General features: G+C 34.0%; 1 protein-coding gene across 1 annotated transcript in view; it reads left to right on the top strand.

Moving 5' to 3' along the window:
• LOC134248218 (uncharacterized) overlaps window positions 1–16903 on the top strand; it is a 45532-nt gene extending 28629 nt beyond the window's left edge. Inside the window, exon 7 of the mRNA XM_062730631.1 lies at window positions 16107–16903. Coding sequence (XP_062586615.1) covers window positions 16107–16307 — 201 coding nt within the window. The 3' untranslated portion in view covers window positions 16308–16903. The remainder of the gene's footprint in view (window positions 1–16106) is intronic.
• The last annotated feature ends 6579 nt before the right edge of the window (window positions 16904–23482 follow it).

Below are 23482 nucleotides of genomic sequence, written 5' to 3'. Positions count from 1 at the left end.
CATATTTCTTTCAGAAATTCATGTTAAATTAAATGTAAAAGGGATTTCATTTGATTAAAATTTTCTTAACTTTTTAAATGTTTTGAAATTTGATTTGGATACGTGTGAAAAGAAATACCCAACTGTGGTCACAATTTTTTGTTCATTGGATTGAAACCTGGAATAAGTGGCCACCTGTCTTATGTGGCCAATTTGTCATTCTCCCACGAGTGGCCTCTTAAAACAGGTTTGACTGTAATTTCTTGTATATTTTGTAGTGAAATACATAATATTTAAACACAAAACTTAACATGATAAAAATTCCTTTAAAAAAGATGAACCTCTATCCAAAGGTCACCTCTCTATAAAGGTAACTTTTGATGGATCCCGTAGGTGACTGCTTAATACAGGTTTGACTGTATTTCATGAGTTATTTCCTTAACCACTTTATACGTGGGTTAAACTTGGTGACCAAAACGTTTGGTACAGCCTTTATGTTGAAAAGATTAAACTCATGTGAAATCATCATCAGGTGTGTTGATTCAAGTTTTTTCAAATCATGACCCCTGGAGGTAGGATGGGGCCAAAATGGGGCATCAAAGTTGTACATAGGAATATGTAGGGAATCTTTTGAAATCTCCTTCTCAGGTACTGCAAAGCCATGATTAGTGATATTTACATTGGAGCATCCTCAGGTAGTGTAGATTCTAGTTTGTTCAAATCATAACCCCCAGGCTTAGGGAGGGGCCATAATGGGTGATCCAATTATTACATTAAAATATATTTTTAATAATGTTCTCAAGAAAAGCAAAGCCATGAATAGTGATATTTATATAGAAGCATCCTCAGGTAGTGTAGAACTAAATACAGTCAAACTTGTCATAGCGGTCACCTCTATCCAGCTGTCACTTGTCCTATGGGTCATTTTATTTCCTCCCAATGAAATTTCCTATTTAAAGTAACTCTATTAAGCGGTCACCTGCGTAACGTGGTCAGCGGTCATCAAAGTTCAAACGAAATTGCCACTTTTCCCTGTCTTTATCGGCCATTTTGTCCAATCACGGGACCTGATCTGATTCCCAATTTTTGTAACTAATGTAAATAATCAGTCAAGTGTTGCGGGATCATGAACAAAAATTAAGAATTGGACTATATTGAAAGCCAATTATATTACTGGATAAGCATATGGTTCATTTTACAAACTTACTGCTTCTAGCCTATATTTTACATAACTCTTACAAGCTAGGCTTATGACGAAAAAAGTTAACGGGAAAAAAAATTAATATTATTACCGAGTATCGATACCTGATTATCAGTGTTTTATATCTTCTGGATTCTTAATCAAGTTTTAATAAAGATCAACGTTAAAAACATCTATTAATGAATATGATATTTTTGTTTACCATTTACGCACAGTCACTGTCAATATCGCTCCCAACTCTGCATGCTCTGAGAGTTATAAATGTACTACGTACGCTTGATAGGCATTTTAATTTTCACACCTGAAAACTTGCATCATTTGTTGAAGCCATAATAAAGGTTTATCTACACATTGTGGCTTGGGTATGTTGTGAATTTCACAAAAGAAACGACCGTTAGGGATTAGTAACGCTTCATTGCTCAGGACACCTGTACACCTGTTAATCAACTGAGAGTAGTCTGAGAGTTTATTATACAACAAATCATGTACATGTATTTAAAAAAAAATGTACAGAGGTTAATTTTTTTAATCAAGTGTAGATGGAAAAAAATTGTCCGATTTTATTTATTCCTTCATGTCCTTACACAAGAAAAAAATGTTGTTTTGATGGGGGATAATGCAACACCCTGTAAGTGTAAGATTCAATATACAAGTATTTTATTTATTTATTTATTTTTTTTTTTGGATTCATTAAATTTAGTAATTTATCCTTAAAAGTAATGCATCTACTGAATAAAATATAACAACGTAAGTGAGATCACTAATGTCCAATACCTATCTTTCTAATAAATTTTGTTGTGAAATACATAATATATATATACACAAAACTGACATATAAATTCCTTTAAAAAAGATGAACCTCTATCCAAAGGTCACCTCTCTATAAAGGTCACTTTTGATGGATCCCGTAGGTGACTGCTTAATACAGGTTTGACTGTATGGTCAAATCATAATCCCCAGGGGTAGGGTTGGGTCTCCATGGTGGATTAAAGTTTTACAGTAGGAAAATAAAGGGAACAGTTCCTAGAACAAGAATGCTTATAATGTTTAGTCTTATTGACATGTAAGCATCTTCATGTATAGAAGATTGAGAGGACAAGATAGGGTAAGACCATTATTTGGCCCCCCATTTTTGGTGTCTTTCAGAATGATCCAACAGTTTATCCATAAAAAGCTGTTGTCACAAAATGAGTCTTGGTTCTGAAAATAAGAATATTAAGAGATCACAGAGAAGACGGGGAATAGGCCAATTTTTGAATTTTTAGGTCACCTGAGTAAACTCAGGTGACCTATTGCTATCACTTTTCGTCCGTCGTCGTTCGTCGTTCGTCGTGCGTCGTGCGTCGTGCGTTAACATTTGAACATTTTCAGCTTCTTCTCTGAAACCACTGAACCAATTTCAACCAAATTTGGCATATAGCATCTATGGGTGAAGGGGAACAAAAATTGTGAATTTCATGGGCCCTGCCCCCCTGGGGCCTGGGGGGTGGGGCAAAAACCACTAAAATTAGTGCAATCTTTAAAAATCTTCTTCTTTACTCCTGGACATCAAGCAGTCAAACTGTTTGCATGATTGTAATCAGCATTGAGTCCTCTACCAAAATTGTGAAATTCATGGCCCCGGGGTCAGGGGTTCTGGTGTTAGGGTGGGGCTCTATAGATTATATAGTGAAAATACATAAATTCTATGAAAATCTTCTTCTCTGCTCCTGGGTATTAAATAAACTAACTAAGTGCATAGTTATGATGAGCAAGAGTGCCTCTACCAAAATTGTGAATTTTATGGCCCCAGGGTCAGGGGTTCTGGTGTTAGGGCGGGGCTCTATAGATTATATAGTGAAATTTCATGAATTCTTTGAAAATCTTCTTCTCTGCTCCTGGGTATTAAATAAACTAACTAAGTGCATAGTTATGATGAGCAAGAGTGCCTCTACCAAAATTGTGAATTTTATGGCCCCAGGGTCAGGGGTGCTGGTGTAAGGGGGGGGGGGGCTCTATAGATTATATAGTGAAATTACATGAATTCTTTGAAAATATTCTTCTCTGCTCCTGGGTATTGAATTAACTAACTAAGTGCTTTGTTATGATGAGCAAGAGTGGTTCTACCAAAATTGTGAATTCGATGGCCCCAGGGTCAGGGGTTCTGGTGTAGGGGGGGGGGCTCTTTAGATTATATAGTGAAAATACATGAATTCTTTGAAAATCTTCTTCTCTGCTTCTGGGTATTAAATAAACAAAATAAGTGCATAGTTATGATGAGCAAGAGTGCCTCTTCCAAAATTGTGAATTTTATGGCCCCAGGGTCAGGGATTCTAGTGATAGGGTGGGGCTTTATTGATTATACAATAAAAATACACTAAATCTTTGAAAGTTTTCTTCTCTGCTCCTTGGTATTAAGCAGATGAACTACCTATGTAGTTATGATGAGTAAGGGTCCTAATCTTCCAGAATTGTGAATTTCAAGGCCCCAGGGTCAGGGGTACCATAAAGGAGGGGGGGGGCTGTACTTATATATTGAAACTGGATGAATTGTTTGAAATCTGCTCCTTGGTATTTATCAAATATTTTTGAAAAGCAAGGGTGCCTTTTCAAAAATTGTGCAATGTGTGGATCTAGGCCTAAGGGTCAGGGGTTCATGTGTGATTGGGGCATTACTGATCATGCTGAATATTGCTGATTACTTGAAATGCATTTTTTGTTCCCCTACCCTGCCTATGGGTATTAAGTAAACAAACTAAGCAACTGCTAAGTGTATTGTTATGATGATCAATGGTGCCTATTTCAAAATTGTGAATGCCATAGCATCTGGATTAAAACATGAATCAAATTCAATCACTGGAAAGTTGTTGCATAATGCTCAGGTGACCTATAAGGCCCATGGGCCTCTTGTCTCATTTTTAGCTCACCTGAGCTGAAAGCTCAAGTGAGCTTTTCTGATCACCCGGTGTCCGTCGTCCGTCCGTCCGTCCGTCCGTCTGTAAACTTTTCACATTTTCAACTTCTTCTCAAGAACCACTGGGCCAATTTTAACCAAACTTGGTACAAAGCATCCTTGGGTGAAGGGGAATTTAAATTGTTAAAATCAAGGGCCAAGACCCCTTCCAAGGGGAGATAATGAAGAAAATACGAAAATAGGGTGGGGTCATTAAAAAATCTTCTTCTCAAGAACCACTTGGCCAGGAAAGCTGAAACTTATGTGGGAGCATCCTGGGGTAGTATAGATATTAAATTGTTAAAATCATGACCCCTGGGGGTAGGGCGGGGCCACAATGGGGAATCAAAGTTTTATATAGAAATATATAGAACAAATCTTTAAAAATCTTCTTCTCAAGAACCACTAGGCCAGGAAAGCTGAAACTTATGTGGAAGCATCCTGGGGTAGTGTAGATATTAAATTATAAAAATCATGACCCCCGGGGGTAGGGCGGGGCCACAATAGGGAATTCAAGTTTAACCTAGAAATATATCGAATAATTCTTAAAAAATCTTCTTCTTAAGAACCACTGGGCCAGGAAAGCTGAAACTTATGTGGAAGCATCCTTGGGTAGTGTAGATATCAAATTTTAAAAATCATGACCCCCGGGGGTAGGGCGGGGCCACAATAGGGAATTTAAGTTTAACCTAGAAATATATAGAATAATTCTTTAAAAATCTTCTTCTCAAGAACCACTGGGCCAGGAAAGCTGAAACTTATGTGGGAGCATCCTTGGGTAGTGTAAATATTAAATTGTTAAAATCATGACCCCTGGGGGTAGGGCGGGGCCACAATAGGGAATTCAAGTTTTACATAGAAATATATAGAACAAATCTTTTAAAAATCTTCTTCTCAAGAACCACTAGGCCAGGAAAGCTGAAACTTAAGTGGAAGCATCCTTGGGTAGTGTAGATATTAAATTATTAAAATCATGACCCCCGGGACTAGGGCGGGGCCACAATAGGGAATCCAAGTTTTACATAGAAATATATAGAACAAATCTTTAAAAATCTTCTTCTCAAGAACCACTGGGCCAGGAAAGCTGAAACTTATGTGGAAGCATCCTTGGGTAGTGTAGATATTAGATTGTTAAAATCATGACCCCCGGGGGTAGGGCGGGGCCACAATAGGAAATCCAAGTTTACATAGAAATATATAGAACAAATCTTTGAAAATCTTCTTCTCAAGAACTACTGGGCCAGGAAAGCTAAAACTTTTGTGGAAGCATCCTGGGGTAGTGTAGATATTAAATTGTTAAAATCATGACCCCCGGGGGCAGGGCGGGGCCACAATAGGAAATCCAAGTTTTACATAGAAATATATAGAACAAATCTTTTAAAATCTTCTTTTCAAGAACCACTAGGCCAGGAAAGCTGAAACTTATGTGGAAGCATCCTTGAGTAGTGTAGATATTGAATTGTTAAAATCATGACCCTCGGGCGTAGGGCGGGGCCACAATGGGGAATCCAAGTTTTACATAGAAATATATATAGAACAAATCTTTTAAAAAGATCTTCATCACCCAAGTTACTCAGGTGAGTGATGTGGCCCATGGGCCTCTTGTTATGCAAATTTTCATCGATTTTACAGCATATTTTGTATCAGAAAACAAAGAGCACAAGCTTTTATATCTACCAAATTTATATATTTTATACACTAGTATCAGATACAGTTTATATGTAAAAATCTTAAGTAGGCAGGCCTATGGCCTGTGCTCTATGTTTTCGGAAGAGAAAATTATCTCAAACATGATGAAATTCCACCATAATTGAGGATCGGTCTGGTTACAGGAACAATTTTTTCAAGACTTTAACAATTTTCTTTTAAAATATTTAACATCATTGAATATTCCCAACTCATCCCAGGTCATCATTTGGGCGAGCCAGACTGAAAAATGGGTCATCTAAATTCATTTCTGGATGGAAATGACGAGATGACGAGTGTGAATATCAAACCCTGAGTGTCAGTGATGTTAATTTTAAGATATTGGTCAAAACATGTAATTTTCAGGCGAAAAACTATAAATTTTATCTAGACTTATTTGACATATATTCATTTTTTGGCAAAGTTTGTTGATGGAAGGTGTAAAAGGTGTTCTAAAAATAATTAAGACCTATATTAAATATTCGTAGTGTGTTTCATTGTACCAGTCAAAGTTTCAGATGTTGCAATTTTAGCAAAGGAATGACCAGGTTAATGTGTTTGGAGCAGGTGAACAATTTTGGTGCAGTTTTTGGTGCAGGTTTCATTTCCAAGTAACTATAAGCCCTATGTTGACCAAACTTGCATGGATGATACATCTAAGGATGCATACTACCAGGCTTGCTTTGGATGCTGAATCTGGCGTACATTTTCTGGTTGAGTGAATAGGTTAAAGTTTTGGTGCAGGTTTCATTTCTGAGTAACAATAATCCCTATGTTGACCAAACTTGTATGCACAGCTAGGATAAGACTACCCATAAAATATCAAAACGTTCAATCTGTACTAACTTCTCTGAACTACCTAAATATGACATCATAATAGAATATGACGTCAAGTCACTGCATACTTGAGCTGTTATGACGGGGGATTGTGTCATAGATATTACATGGCCTGTAGATTTATTTGGGGGATTTGTTGTTTAATTCAAGTGTTAGGATTTTTTAAAGCTCAAGTATGTTGTTATGATAAACATTTGAAATTTAAAAATCTCTACTCTTTGCTTCTCCAATATGCGCATATTCAAACAATAGCAAAAAAATATGTGTGAAACGCTCCCCTTCCATGCACGTAGACAGAATTAGTATTTAAGAACCATGTTTATATTGGACTGGCACCAGTGATCATGGTGATAAACAAGGACAATTGAAGATATTGTTTGTTGATCTACAAGAGAAGTATGTCTTCTAACTGAATTTTGCTGGGGGATTTTGTGTAGTTTATCCATTTTTGTATAAATCTCGATAAAGAGTGGAAAATACCACTTCTTATGATGGTTAGTTGAATTTCACGTAAAATATTTTCTAAATGAGTGAAACTTAAACCTGCCCCCAGCTCTTTCTATGTACCAGAGATCAGGATGAATTGATCAATATAACAATATTTGCAAAATAATTTTGTTTTGCACTTGTGCGGAAGCAATTTTTGTGCAATAATTAGGAATATCATAAATCTCCGTCACGTGATCAACACAATCATGTGACATCACAAAAATGCTTTAAAATAAAACCTGATTAAACTATTATCTCAAGTTGACTGCAATTTCAAACAAAGATAATATATTAAAATTAGAATCTTGATCAAAGTAAAATAAATATTTTCAAGGCATTTATAGCCTTCGGACAGCCTTATCATGACTGCATGGCTGATATATCAAGGGATGCATATTACCGGGTTTGCTTCGGATGCTAAATCTGACCTACATTTTCCAGTTGAGTGAATTGGTAAATGTTGTTGGTGCAGGTTTCATTTCCAAGTAACTATAAGCCCTATGATGACCAAACTTGCATGGATGATGCATACTACCTGGCATGCTTCGCATGCTGAATCTGACCTAAATTTTCCGGTTGAGTGAAGAGGTTAAAGTTTTGGCATAGTTTTTGGTGTAGGGCTCATTTCTGAGTAACTATAAGCCCTATGATCACCAAACTTGCGTGGATGATACATAAGGATGCATATTACCGGGCTTGCTTTGGATGCTGAATCTGACCTACATTTCCTGGTTGAGTGAATAGGTTAAAGTTTTTGGTGCATGATTCATTTCCAAGTAACTATGAGTTTTTTAATGACCAAACTTGCATGGATGATACATATAAGGATTCATACTACCAAATTTGCTTCGGATGCTGAATCTGAGGTACTTTTGTGGATGAGTGAAAATGTTAGTTTTTGATGCATGCTTCATTTCCAATTGACTATGAGCCCTATAATGACCAAACCTGCATGGACGATACATCTTAAGATGCACACTAATGGACTTGCTTTGGATGCTGAATTCGACATACATTTTTCAGATTATAGACCAGGTAAAATTTATGGGTGCAGGTCTATTACCAAAAAACTATGAGGCTTATCATGCTTATATAACATTGTATAAACCAAACTTGCACAAATGTGCTTCAGATGCTGGATTTTGATTTCATTTTCGTGAATAAGAACTAGTTTAAATTTTTTATGTAGGTCTTTTTCAAAGTATTAGATCAAAATTGCTTAAATATTTTCATTTTTGGGATTTACACTTTTTGTTGGGTAATTGTGTGACTTTGCCTTACTTAAGACAATATTTATTAGTTCCCTACCGGTGAAACCGGAGGGGACTATAGGTTTCCTCTGCGTCCGACCGTCTGTCTGTCTGTCCATCTGTCTGTCCCCGTCAGTCTGTCCCACTTGGTTTTCCGCACTTTATTAAGCTGAATTTTGGTACGTGAGTGTATCTTAAATAGTTACAGATCAAGTTTGAATTTTGTTTCGCTTCATTGATTTTTGACAATTATGGCATTTTGAATATTTTTCATTCCCACTTGGTTTTCCACACTTTTTTTCTAAACGCTTGCAGATATTGAGCTGAATTTTGGTAAGTGAGTGTATCTTAATAAGTTACAGATCAAGTTTGAATTTCGTTTTGCTTCATTGATTTCTGACAGAATTATGGCATTTTGAATATTTTTCATAATCGCTTAATTAAGATCGGGTTCAAACTGCGCTAACTTCCAATTGTTGACAAAAATATGAAGCGAGGAAAAGACGATGGATAAATGAGTTGAATTGTCATCTTAATGTTTATTATTTTATTAGATTTAAGGTAGAACCTATGTCGGAGAAGTCTTTGTCACAAGATTTTGAAACTTTTCATAATGATAAATTAGCACCCGCTTATCACTCAGTCAAAAGCACATGGCATGTTTCCTTGTTATTAAATGTAGTGCAGCCAGTTAAACATGGAATGATAAATACATATTGCGACTTCACAATTTCAGTCATTTTAGGGGTACTTGTCATGCAAAGAAGACAACAAAATCCCAGAATGGCTTCTTTAAACAAAGTTGTTTTTATTGTTTATTAATTGAACAGTATTAAACAATATTTCCCGAGAATAAATTCTTTTTTATTCAATTGACATAAAAGATAAGTCCACATTTTCAAAACAATAGGCAAATGAACTCTATTTATTTTCAGTCAATTTTCCACCCTACATTTGTGAATATATACCAGAAGTCTTTGTCACAATGTTTTCAATCTTTAATATAATAAAGAACATACCCAAATGATTACAAAAAGTGATTAAAATATACACCTTTCCCCTCTAACGAATGAGAGATAGGTTATTTACCGATACTAATATTCCTGACCTTTTTGCACTTATACGGATTGTATTATTAAATGACTTTCTGGGGCTACTTTCAGCTTAAAAATGTTTACAAAAAAATTGTACTTTTAATTTAAAAGATAATATTTAGGCCATAATAAATAAATTGCTAGATTCTCATCCGAATTTTTTTAAAAATCGAGGCGGGCGGGCGGCTTTTATTTTATATTTTTTTATTTTTTCAATTTTGCAGATTTTTTATTGACCTGGTCAATCGGTGTAATTTTATCTACAATACCCAAAAAGTCATAGTATAGTAAAGGTTCAATTATCTCTTACTTCACATCATCATCAATCTTTTTCAAACAATGACCTTTGTTTAAAATATATATGCATGTATTACAGCAATTACCATCTTTTCAGCTGTCAAAATCATGTCAACTTTCGCGGGATTTAAAACGAAAGTAGAATGGTAGATGAATACTGATCCCGATCAGAATTAAGACGAAGAAAAACAGAAATAAAAAGAATCGAGGCGGGGGTATAAAATCGGGGCGGGCGGGGATGAGAATCTAGGAATATTTTTATTATGGCCTTAATAGAGAAATTGTAATAAAACTCCAAAAATATGATTAAGTAACAAATAATTATGTAAAGGAATGCACATCATTTCATGATAGATATTACAAAATGTAAACACAATCTACAACTTGTACATCTTTGACTTAGACACATTTTATCAAGATGTTGACTATTTAGTTGGCAAATGACGATTTTTTTAAAGATTTTTGCATTCCTTCAAAATAGTAACATACCATTTACATTATTACAGTTTGTTGTATACATGGCAATTTCATCACACAATATAGTCTTGGATTTGTCAACTTAATTAAGGTCAAGATCTATTAAATGAAAGGTTCCTAAAGGTTTCTCTAATTCAAGAAATATATTGTCATTAAGCATTATATTTAAAAAAATTAAAATAAATCGAATATTTTGAAGATTATTTCGGCATGATTTTAAATTGAATTCTTTGAATTTCAAAATGCAGTATTTTCTACCATTTTTATACTGAAGCTGTAAAGTACGGGAAATGACATTGAATTGATTATGACGTCATAATGGATCTAGCACAGGCTAAACACATTCACTAGTTATGATGTCATACGACGTAGGTTCTACGTTAAGGCATTTACAACTTGAAAATCTTTCAGTTTAACCTTGGACATGACTTTTGCACATTAAAAAATGACATCCTGAAGAAAAAGGGGAACCCGGTAGGGGACATTTATTGCTTATGCAATACTCTCAGAATGCTTGTTGAGTTGAGCTCTGTATTCTCTGATTACCTATGTTTTCATTGAATGTTAAAACATTCAAAAAGGTATTAGTACGTTTACAGTGTTCGACGTGTTTTCTTGACATGCTTCAACTTAAGACATGCAAATCAAAGACGCTGGTAGTTTTTAGCTCACCTGACCCAAGTGAACTTTCTGATCACTTTTTGTCTGTGTTTGTCCATCTTTAAACTTTTCACATTAATTTTTTAACTTCTTCTCTAGAACCAATAGGCCAATTTTAACTAAACTAGGTACAAAGCATCCTTAGGTGAAGTGTGGTTTAAATTGTTAAAACAAAGGGCCAAGTCCCCTTACAAGTGGTGGATAATCAAGAAAAGACAAAATTAGGGTGGGGTCATTAAAAATCTCAAGAACCATTGGACCAGGAAAGGCAAAACTTATGTAAAAAACATCCTGGGATAGTGTAGATTTTAAATTGTTATACCCCCCGCAAACAAAGTTTAGGGGGGGGGGGGTATATTGGAATCACCATGTCAGTCTATCCGTCTGTCGGTCTGTCTGTCTGTAGACGAGATTTTGTCCGGACCATTACTCAGAAACTATTGAAAGGATTTGTCTGAAAATTTGTTCACATATTATTCACCATATGAAGTTGTGCACCTGATATTTTCATTTTGATTGGATTATTATTTTGAATTTTACAAGTGGTTTTTCATTTTTATTTTGTGGTTTTGTCCGGACCGTTTCTCAGAAACTATTGCAAGGATTAATCTGAAAATTTGTACACTTATTATTCACCAGATGGAGGAGTGCACCTGAAATTTTCAACTCTTTTTGTTATTGTTTTTGCTTTTTACAGGTTTTATTTTTTATTTTAATTGACTTGTTCATTTTTGGCTCATGTATAAGGTTTGAGATATAGAATCTGGAATATCTGTTCAAAAATACTACAGCTTAAAACTACTCATAAAAACTTTAAAAAAAGAAACATCATCAAGTGTTAAAAACAGTTTTTACATTGCACGGATGATAATGTAATTTTATTTGTCTCTTGGGAATAAAGACTGGACATGCATCCAGTTAAAGATAAATTAATGAGTTTGGTGTTGGAAATTGTTATGGCATATCTCTTATCAACCCTGTGTGTGTTATCTAATCTCCAGGGAATAAGGCACAAGAATTTTGTGAAGAGAGATTTCTCTTCTCTTAAGTTATTCTCTTAATTGTAATTTATTGTCTGTCAAAGCACTTCATTACTGGATGACCAGCTCTTTATTTTCAAAATGCATTTCAAATTGATATATCAAGACTAATTTGATTTTGTAGCCTTATGTTTTTTTTAACAATCAGTTTGCAGAGTGACACAACACATAATTGCAATATTTTTTTTTTATGCAGAAATTAAAAAAAAATAAATTGAAAAAATAAAAGAAAATCAGCCAGGATAGCTGAAACTTATGTGGAAGCATCCTTGGGTACGGGGGTATGTTAAGGAAGCATATTTAAGTCATTTTTTGGGAAATTTAGACTTTTCTGGGAATTTTGGCACGTTTCAAATGAGATTTTTGACCATACCTTGAATATACAGATAACATTTTTTCAGCACAACCCCTCATAACTTGCTGCACAGAATTTTGTCAGACTTTGCAGATATTTAGGACGCAATGTATAGATGTGCATATTACCAGGAAATTTTGCTTCCTTTATTATTTAGGACGCAATGTATAGATGTGCATATTACCAGAAAATTTTGCTTCCTTTTTTTTTTAATTTTGGCACTTGAAAATTTAGATTTTTGGGGATATCTTGAATAAAGTGGTGAACAGTTTGTCAGCGCAACTCTTCATAAACTGCTGCACAGAATTTCATCGAACTTTCCAGATATTTAGGACACAATTTGTAGATGTGGATATTACTGGGAAATTCCGATTCTTTCATTTTTTTGGGATTTAAGCACTTTGAGTTTTGGGGTATGTGAGCTTGCTCACTTTTTCTTTCATTTTCAAATGAAGGGCTATGCCCTTTTTCAAGGGGAGATAATTATGAATTGGAGAAAAATTAATGGCGTTTTTAAAAAATCTTCTTAAGAACCACTGGGTCAGGAAAGATGAAACCTATGTGGCATCATTCTCAGGTAGTATAGATTCAAGCTTGTTCAAATCAAGACCCCCAGAGGTAGGGTGGGGCCAAAATGGCCGATCAAAGTTTTACACAAAGAATATATAGGAAAAATCTTCTTCTCAAAAACCATTAAGCCAGGAAAGATAAAACTCAGTTGAAATTATTCTCAGGTAGCATAGATTCAACTTTATTCAAATCATGACCCCCAGGGGGTAGGTTTGGGCCAAAATTACCAACCAAAGTTTTACAAATGAATATATAAGGAAACCTTTTAAAATCTTTTTTTCGAGTACTTCAAAGTCATGATTAGTAATAATCATATGGAATTATCATCAGGTAATGTAGGTTCTAGTTTGTTCAAATCATGATCTCCCTGGTGGATTTAAATTTAAGCACCCCACGCCCCAACCTCAGTAAACTTTCAGTTCTGATCTGATGTGCTTTTTCCTAGCCAATGTGCTCAGGTGAGTGCTGTGGCCCCTTGGCCTCTTGCTTACATTTTCACAAGTTTGGCTTTCCAGAAAGCCTGAAATGTCATCTCTTTGGTATCAATTATGTCAAAGAAATAAAACAGAAAGAGAAATATTTTAATGCAATGAATAAATGGATTATTACACCTGAAGTTCCCAAATGACTTATTCAGCAAACTCCATGCTCAGTAAAGTACGCAGTTTCTTTCGGCCGCAGTATATATATATGGAAAGCATGAACGTCTGCAAGAGCACCCAAGGCAATTTTTGGTGAAATTTCATTCTAGCAGTCTTTGTGCCTCTGGTTGTTTACAATTTACTTGAATTCAAATACTTTCCTTGAAATATAATTTCTTAAAAGCAGCTAATCATTAGTTTGACAGGAATTACTCTAATAAATCCAATTACAGACTAAAAAATTAACATAAAATTAGCATTGACCACTCTTCGTTCATTTTTTGCAGAATCTAATAGTTAGCTTGTTCTTTTGTGCGAGAACCAGTTTTCCCTTCGCGTAAGTAAATCTATATATAGAAATCACGTCATTGTCAATTCACCTTCTGTGGCTTACCAATTTAATAAGGCATAGTATTGAGGATCAATATATATACAACACACCGATACTATAGATATTGATAAGCATCGCTCTTCTTTTCTAAATTTTCATTGACTTTCAAAAAGGCCTAAACCGAAAGTAGATTACACACTCCTAAGATAGTTCTTCTAAAGGAAAACCAGTTTACAGGCTACTTGGAACTCTGTAAAACATCGAGGACTCCCGAAAGATTAATGGAGGCTTACACTAGGACTTCACTTCCGGCATACAATCTTAATGTGTCATCTCCCGAGGGAGATGACAATTAAACCATGCTTAACTCTGGATTCGAGCAGCCCTTTCCCAGTAATTTAGTAGGCAAACTTTCCATCAGTACAAATCTTATGTTTTGAAATATACAGATTATTGTTTTTCTTTACATTATTTTTGTCACAAATGACAGAAGAAAGGCGGACTGGTATATGGATATAGCTGACTGTCTTTTAAAGAGAATATAAGAGATGAAAATAAATTAGCATACCTGTTTTATTAACTGAGCCCCATATGAATTTCACAAATAATTCACAATATTTCCTTTTAAACTCCATTTTACGTAACTTTGTACATGCCGTCTTAGCCAAATTCTCTATACACGATATGATCAATTCCCAAGTAATTTGATGTACACATATGACGGTGGTGGATTTAATCAAAATGACAATACACCATTATAAAATTAGAACATTTTATTTTTTTAGCATTTTTATTCATTATTAAGAATTAAATTATATCTCTACATACCAATATTACAAAAACTTGTGTTCTAAAATTCATGTCATCTGGCCTATTGGACATTTGCGAAATAGCGTACAGTGAACAGCGGACTTCGGACTTCAGACATTTAAGGCGGACTTTTATAACTTATAAAAGTCCGCTTTAAATGTCTGAAGTCCGAAGTCCGCTGTTCGCTGTACGCTATTTCGCAAATGTCCATTATGACGTCATAATGTAGCACTGATTTAGTCAAGGTAGAATATTTTGTATGCTTCATTATTCCCCTTGTGTAGTGTAGATTCTAAAGTATTAAATTCATGACAGAGAGAGGGGTATGGGTCCACAAAAGGTATATCAAGAGGGGAAATCTGATAAGAACTGCTTAACCAAAGTTACTCAGGTGAGCGATGTGGCCCATTTTCAGTTTTCAGCTTTGTCAGTTTAGGCATTTTGGGTTTTGGGAGATTGTCGACTAAAAAGTAGGTCATAGTGACCTACTTTTGACATTTTATTGCTATATTTTAGTATCTCAGGCACTTGTTGGCAAAGAATCATCAAACTTTGTCAGTTGAGGCATCTTGGGTTTTTGGAGAATGTCAACCAAGAGATAGGTCATGGTGACCTACTTTTGAATATCTCAGGTACGAATTAGCTTAGAATCATCAAACTTTGTCAGATTAGGCACCTTTGGTTTTGAAGAATGTCAATCAAAAAGTAGGTCACTGTAACCTACTTTTGATATTTTATGGCTATATTTTATCATATCTGGTACTTATTGGCTTGGAATCATCAAACATGTCAGTTGAGGCATCTTAAGGTTTCATTGAATGTCCAACAATAAGTAGGTCAAGATGACCTACTTTTGAATGTCTCAGGTACTTATTGGCTTAGAATCATCAAATTTTGTCAGTTTAGGCATTTTGGGTTTTTGGAGATTGTCGACTAAAAAGTAGGTCACTGTGACCTACTTTTGACATTTGATGGCTACATTTAATTATCTTCGGTACTAATTGGCTAAGAATCGTCAAACTTTGTCAGATGATGCATCTTGGGTTTTCAGAGAATGTTGACAAAAAAAGTAGGTCATGGCGACCTACTTTTGAATATCTCAGGTACTTATTTAATTAGAATCGTCAGTCTCTGTCAATTACTGTATCTTGAGTTCTCTGAAAATTTCAACCAAAAGGTAGGTCAATGTGACCTACTTATGGTATTTTATAATTATATTATATCTTCAGTTTTAACTGGCTAAATATTATCAGACTTTGTAAGTTAATGCATTTTTTGGTATTATGATACTTATACTTCTAATAGAAGTGATAGATTGTACAATTTATCAGAAGAGCGATTTAAGGCCCTTGGGCCTCTTGTTTTTGATGTGATATATTTATGTAAAAATGCATTTAATTTTTAAAAATCTTATTCCCTCATCTATTTTTTGAGTATCTCTTTCATTTCTGTTGTAGCTAATATTTGTATTCCTAAAAATATCAAAGGAGCATGCAATTGGAATAACTAAAGGAGAGACAGGAAAAAAAGATGATCCTGGAAAGGTTATTTACACTGAACCATTGGACATGTTAAAAGCAGAGGACAGGTCCAGAATGGCTGAAATCCTGTTTTTCCTGGGATGTCTTCAAGATCCGAGGAAGCATAAGTTTATCTAATTAATAGATGTTACTTTACAAGTGTAATGTTAAGCAAGTTGAAAATTTTGCAATTTTCTCTAAAATTTTGGTATATAATTGTAGCAAGAAGAACTTTAAACATTTTTGTGATGTCTTGAAATATAACAGTAACCTCAGAAAATGGGAATTAATTGTTAGCAATATCTAATTCTTGTTATTTCAAAACCTTTGCTAAAGATACTGTAGACAAACTTTTTTCCAGGGGGTCATAATTCTGCGGAATCTCAATTTCTGTTTAATCGGTGGGTAGAAAATTACGTGGATTTCTTACACTGTCACTAAATGCCTTACATTTATGTTAAATATGCTTAAAAAAAATTTCTGTGGAACAATTGTGACCACGTTCTTAGCGTAAATTAATACCACGCGGAAAAAACTACTTCTAAAATACAGTACCCAAACTAAATTGTTGTTAAATTTGTTTGTATGGTATATACAACATTGCAATTCTATTAATGTTATAAAATACTAAAAATAAATTTCTTACTGCCATTTAATTTGGTGTCATTTGCATTGATTTTGTAAATACATAAAATAAAGTAATAAAATTGAATTAATAATTTAATCGACATGTTCTTTAAATATCAATAGAATTTTATCTAAAATTGCTTGAAAATTAATTACAGCAACATTCTATTGGTATGTGTACAGATATTTTACTGTTATAGCATTATTACATCTTGTTTCTTGTGTTATTTTCATCATGGCTTCAAAGTTTTGACTACATTGATTTGGAAAAAAGCTTGTTTTGGTTGTCAAATGTATATGTATGTTGCATTATAAAAAAATAATTTATGATATGCAGCTAGGTTAAGGCCTACCAAAGATAGATCAGTCTATGCAGATCTTCGGGAAATCTATTATGATGTCACGTTGAAACTGCATAGATGAATTTAGGCAAACACATAATGATTTTCTTTTTCATACACTTTTACATACAGTGATTTCTCCTAAATAATGTAAACATAAATTCATGTGTAACTTATCTTGTTATCAGAACACTATTTGAAAGTAAAATTAAAACCAACTTGATCTTACTGTACTGACAGATATGATGCCTTAGACTAGTTTGACACGCAGTTTCTCTGTACTTGAGATGCAGATCAAGTTAAAATGCAACTTGTAAATGTGAAATTTAAAACTAAATAAGCAAGATTTGACTAAAAGTGATTCATACTTTTGAATGCATTTATATTTCACTGTCTTATTAAATTGATAATGAATAGGTCTCTTATAGAGTAGCAGTTTTGCACTTTTATACAGAAACGTACTACAATCACATGCACACTCCCTTGAAAATCTCAAAAGTTCAACGATATCCGCTCAATTATAAATTATGATATTTTGTACACATGTAGTATTGTTTTTACTATTCTTAAAGTGCTGGAAGCAATTTGTGTTCTGTTGATTTTTCTAAAAATCTTTACATTATTTCAATGCATATAGTGTTAATGCATGAGGCTTTTAAAGAGATAGCTACATTTTATATAATTCCCATTCATGGGGAAGTTGCTCCCAGCACTTTCAGGTTAAGAAATTTGTCTTAAAGAAAACACAATCAATTTCTTGGTGAAAAAATTATCGGTATATTTTTGAACTTTTACGATCTTTTTATTTCTACATATTTTTTTCTTATTTTAACCTTGTCAGATGACAAACAGCTGATTTACGTAAAGTCGCTTTGGGCAAACTGGGTTGAGACTGATACATACGTATGCATTAGTACAATTCCCAGAATGAAAAATTATTTAATCGATTTTTTAAAGAATATTTTAAGGCATATTTCCTATGGGTGCCCTCTTTCATTGTTTCACACTTTCTTTAAAATATTGCAAAACAGTTACCATGTATTTTATATATTCATATATTTAAAATTTTGTAAGTCCAAAAGCATGCATTTGAACTTTCAGACAAATTTGGTTTTTTATATTTCCCTGAGAAATTTTAAAAGTTCAAATTTGAATGAAAAAAAAATTCCATTCAGCATTTGATTTGAATTGAAGTGAATTCACTTAATTGTAATGTATTTGTTATGCAGATATTTATTGAGTATTGCAAAGCTGATTTACAGATCCCCAGAACTAAGCTGATAGACTGTTTCACGGTAACTGCACTACTGCTCTTTTGCAGGGCAAAATGATGTAGTTTGGGGAAATATGATGTAAAAGTAATTGTTTAAAATATGTCATTTAACTATCTATCAACAAAAACTCTGCCAAATGTTATTATTTTCACCTGCAAAAGTGTAGCACCGCAGTTATCCTGAAGGGGCTAATTATAAGTTTTACGATAATACTTGTGTTGTTTATGCCATATTTGCTCAATTTGATGTTAATAAAATGAAAGACTTGTATAGGTATTGCCTGCTGTCTAATCCTGCAATATTTATACATTATAAAATATTGTTTAAATTAATAAGATAACACATTATGCTGTGTAAACGACATAAGCCTGTAAATCTTTTGTATATATTGTCATATTTTATGTTGAGGTGCATATGATTTTTTAGGTCACCTGAGTCACTCAGGTTACTAATTGCTATCCGTTTTCATCCGTTGTTGTACGCCGTGTGTTAACATTTGGACATTTTCAGCTTCTTCTCTGAAAGCACAGGACCATTTTCAACCAATCCATATTTGGTATACGGCATCTGTGGGTAAAGCAGAACAAAAACTTTGAATTTAATGGTCCCTCATCTTCTGGGGTCAGAGGGATTGGGCCAAAACCACTTAAATTAATGAAATTTTGAAAAATCTTCTTCTTTACTCCTGGACATCAAGCAGGCAAAATGTAGGCATGAATGTAATAAGCATTGAATCCTCTACCAAAACTATGTAATTCATGGCTCCTAGGTCCGGGGTTCTAGTGCTACATGTAGGGCTGAGCTATATACATTATAAAGTGAAAATACATTATTTCTTCAAAAATCTTCTCTGCACCAGGATATTGAATAAACTAACTAAATACATATACAAGGGTTGTCTCAAAAAGTCGTAGACAATGTTTATAATTTTTTAATCATGCAACCAATACTTACCAAATTTTGCAAAGACATAATATAGTTAATGGTCTTTAAAACTGTGGATTTTTAAATAAATATCTTTCATATTAATAATATAGGACGACTTATATGAAGGCCGATCAGGCCTGTCGGCGCAAGGACAAAATTCGGAATAATTTACGCATATAACGATCACATTTCCTTTACTACTGTGTAATACATTGAACTAAAATTTAAATCACCGAAACCAGAATAAAAATTTTAATATGTCAAAATTTCATATAAATATCATTAGAAACAGAGGATTGGTGTCATGATTTTCATAGTATCGTTGAAATTAAGTTTGATGAAAATGACGTCGTCAAACGCGTAGTTGGCGCACGGAGATGTAATAAATTGGTATGGATATGGTTAATATACATCAGAGACGGGGAAAAAAGAGTACAGAAGTGACATTACACACCGGATTTTAATAAAGAAGTTCTTTTTAAATTGCACGATATTCAATGAGAGTTTTTCTTCTGTACCGAAAGTAGTTAATTATGGCATGTAAGAAGTGAAGTGCTGTTTGATAAACGCAGACAATGTTGAAAAATCTGGACGCAAACGACTTCAAACAATTTGTACTCTCTTCTGCCTACAATGTAAGGCGATCTTTCGACTGAAATTTTAATCTGCTTTAAAAACGAACAAGTAAAATACAAACGAACAGTAGTGAATTTAAATATGTCCGTTAATAAAAAGTGGTTTTTCACTTTAAAAAAAATATTGAATGTTAATAACAGCTAGTTAAGCAGACAAAGAGATCATGACGTTATAAGAGACGTTATTTACGCTTGCTTTCGTGCGCCCGTGTACACTTATATTCTTTCTTTATTTTTTCATAATTTTCTTATAAGATGTGATATCATTATGAAACTTAAAGTGCATGATCATAATATGTTACTCTTTGCTATGACAAGGAAAAAAAATTAATAAAGCAAAGAGAAACAAAACTGTTTAACCTGTCTACGACTTTTTGGGACAACCCTCTTATATGATAAGAAAGAGTGTCTCTTTAAAAATTGTGAATTTTATGCCCCAGGGTCAGGGGTTCTGGTGTTAGGGTGGGTCTCTATTGATCATATAGTGAAAATGCATTAAATCTTCAAAAATCTTCTTCTCTGCGCCTGGATATTGAATAAACTAACTGAGTACATATTAGATGAGGAAAAATGCATCGTCCAAAATTGTGAATCAAATGGCCCCAGGGTCAGGGGGTTCTAGTGGCAAGCTGGGGCTATGAAGATTTTGTGGAAAAAAAATTTTCTTTGAAAATCTTCTCCTCTGCTCCTGGGCATCGAATAAATTTACCAAGTGCTTGGCTATGTTGAAGGAGGCTGTCTTATCCAAAATTTAGAATTTCATTGCCCCAGGGTCAGGGGTTCTAGTGGCAGGGCGGGGCTAGATTACATAGTGAAAATGCATGAATTCATTGAAAATCTTCTCTGATCATGGGCATTAAATAAATTAACCAAGTACATAAACAAGTTGAATAAGGCCTTCTCTTAAAAAATTGTGAATTTCACGGCCCCAGGGTCGAGGCTTCTAATGTTAGGGTGGGGCGATAAAGATTACATAGGAAAAATGAATTATTTCTTTGAAATCTTCTTCTCTGCTCCTGGGCATTAAATAAAGTAACCAAGTGCTTAGATATGTTGAATAAGGCTGCCTCTTATAAAATTGTGAATTTCATGGCCCGTGGGTTGGGGGTTCAGGTTTAGGGTAAGGCTCTATTGATTATAAAATGAAAATGCATAAATTCTTGAAAAATCTTTTTATGCATACTAGTACTTCGGTATTAAACCAATGAACTATGTACATAATTATGAGGAGGAAGGATGCCTCTTTGAGATTTGTGAATTTCAGGGCCCTGGAGTCAGGGTTTCTTGTGTAAGGATGGGGCTCTACTGTTTATATAGTGAAAATGCATGATTTTTTTTTTTTTAAAATCTTTTCCTTTGCTCCTTGGTTTTATACCAATGATCCAAGTGTATATATCCATGATGAATAGAGATGCATCTAGTGAAATGATTAATTTTATGCCACCAGGGGAGGGGTTACATAGTCTTGAAATAAATTAATGCTTTGAAACTGCTCTTTGGTATTAATCAAATATTTTATGATAAAATTTCCAACATATTAAAATATGTGGCCCCAGCATCAGTGGTTCCTTTGAGGTGGAGTGCACAAAAGGTTATAAAGTGGAAGTGCATTTTCTCTGTTACACTGATACACTTCTGAGTATTAAGTTAATTGAGTAAGCATGCTAAGGTTATAATTATGATAAGCAATGGAGCCTCTTTCAAAATTATGAATTTCATAGCCTCCGGATTAAAACACGAACCAAATTTAATTGTTGAAAAGTTGTTACATAATACTCAGGTGACCTATAAGACCTGTGGACCTCTTGTTTTAAATTATTATTTATCATTCCTTTTACCATGTCGACATTGAAACCTTCAGTGGTAGCTGTTTTGATTGCCTAGTCTTTAGCTGTATGGTTGAGCTTTTATGATCACCCATAATCCATTTGCCAGAGCAGATAGATCAAGTGAGCTTTACTGATCACCCATTGTCATTCATGCGTTTAAATGTCCGTTTGTATGTAAATTATTCACATGTTAGACTTCTTTTAAAGAAATTTTAACCAAAATTGGCACATAGCATCATCTGATGAAGAGGAGTTCAAGTTGTTAAATGAAGGGTCAAGCCCCTTCCAAAGGAAGATAATCATATAAAAAATAGGGTGGGATCATTAAAATCTTCTGAAGAACCACTGGGCCAGAGAAGATAAAATGTATGTGGAAGCATCTTAGGGTAGTGTAGATTCATGTTTGTTCAAATCATGACCCCTAGTGGTAGAGCGGTACAAAAATAGGGAATCCAATTTTAATATTGATATATATAGAAACAAATTAAAATCTTCTCCAAAAACAATTGTCCTTAAAAGCTGAAGCTTTGCTGGAAACATCCTGGGTATTGTAGATTCTAAATTGTAAAAATGTTGACCCACAGGGGTTGGTTGGACACATTCGGCAAAAAAATCGAAATGAAAAATATATACTTATGATGTGCAGATGGCACTCGACAACCAGAGTCCTCTATGATTATATGAACATTAATTTTATATTTTTACATTTTCTTAATATTTTTATGTTTCAGTGCTCAAGAAAACATATCATTTTTATTCTGAATTTCTTTGTCTTCTCAAAGAAATAAATAAAAATTGACTTTACACGTAGAAAATGGCAGTTGTTAGATAATGTGATTGTGCAAAATGAAATGAAATATGAATGAATTGTTTAAATTTATGATATTTATTGTATTTGATTGATTCAGAACTATATTTAACATCAATTATGTAAATTATAGTGGGTTATATGAACTTGAAGCTGTATTAATTTTATAATTTTGTTTCTAATTAGCAATTTATGTTCTCCATTGTACAGTGAACCCATAAATAAAATATCAATTATCAAATGTGTTGGAAGTGTTTTGGCTTATATGATAAGGACCTAGAGCATATATTGATTTGGAAGTTGTTACTTAATTTTTAGCCGAAATTTAAGTCAGTTCTTATCACTAATTGTCCAACGTCCATAAGCAAACTAAGCATACTAGTGTGAAGAGGAGTTTGAATTTCTAACCCCCCCCCCCTAGAAGGGGATATAAAAAAAATATAGGGTAGGGTTATTAAAAAATTTCAAAACCACTGGGTCAGCAGAGCTGAAACTTGTGTGGAAGTATCCTTGGGTAGTTCAGACTTTAAATTGTTCAAATCATGACCGCCAGGATCAGCTTTTGCATTGAAATATTATATAAAAAATCTTAAGAATCACTAGCCCAGAAAAGCTGACAACTGCCGATGGCAGCATCCTGAAGTAATGAAGATTGCAGGAAATTTATTTTAAGGAGTTTCAGACGAAATTACATATGGATGTGACCGACCTAGATGTATAAAAACCAATGTGTACCTTGTTTATTATTAGGAAAGGAGTGTATTTTTTTTATTATTTAAAGAAAATAAGTAACAATAGATACATGTGGTGGCAGCATCCCAATCGTAAAAATAGTTACCCCCGGGTATATAGGATAGGCCCTTGATAGGTAT

The sequence above is a fragment of the Saccostrea cucullata genome, unplaced genomic scaffold (genome assembly GCF_032062105.1).
Source record: "Saccostrea cucullata isolate Sc308-1 unplaced genomic scaffold, CSIRO_AGI_Scuc_v1 ctg1980, whole genome shotgun sequence".
NCBI classification, from domain to species: Eukaryota; Metazoa; Mollusca; class Bivalvia; order Ostreida; family Ostreidae; genus Saccostrea; species Saccostrea cuccullata.
This window is presented reverse-complemented; position numbering and strand designations above follow the sequence as displayed.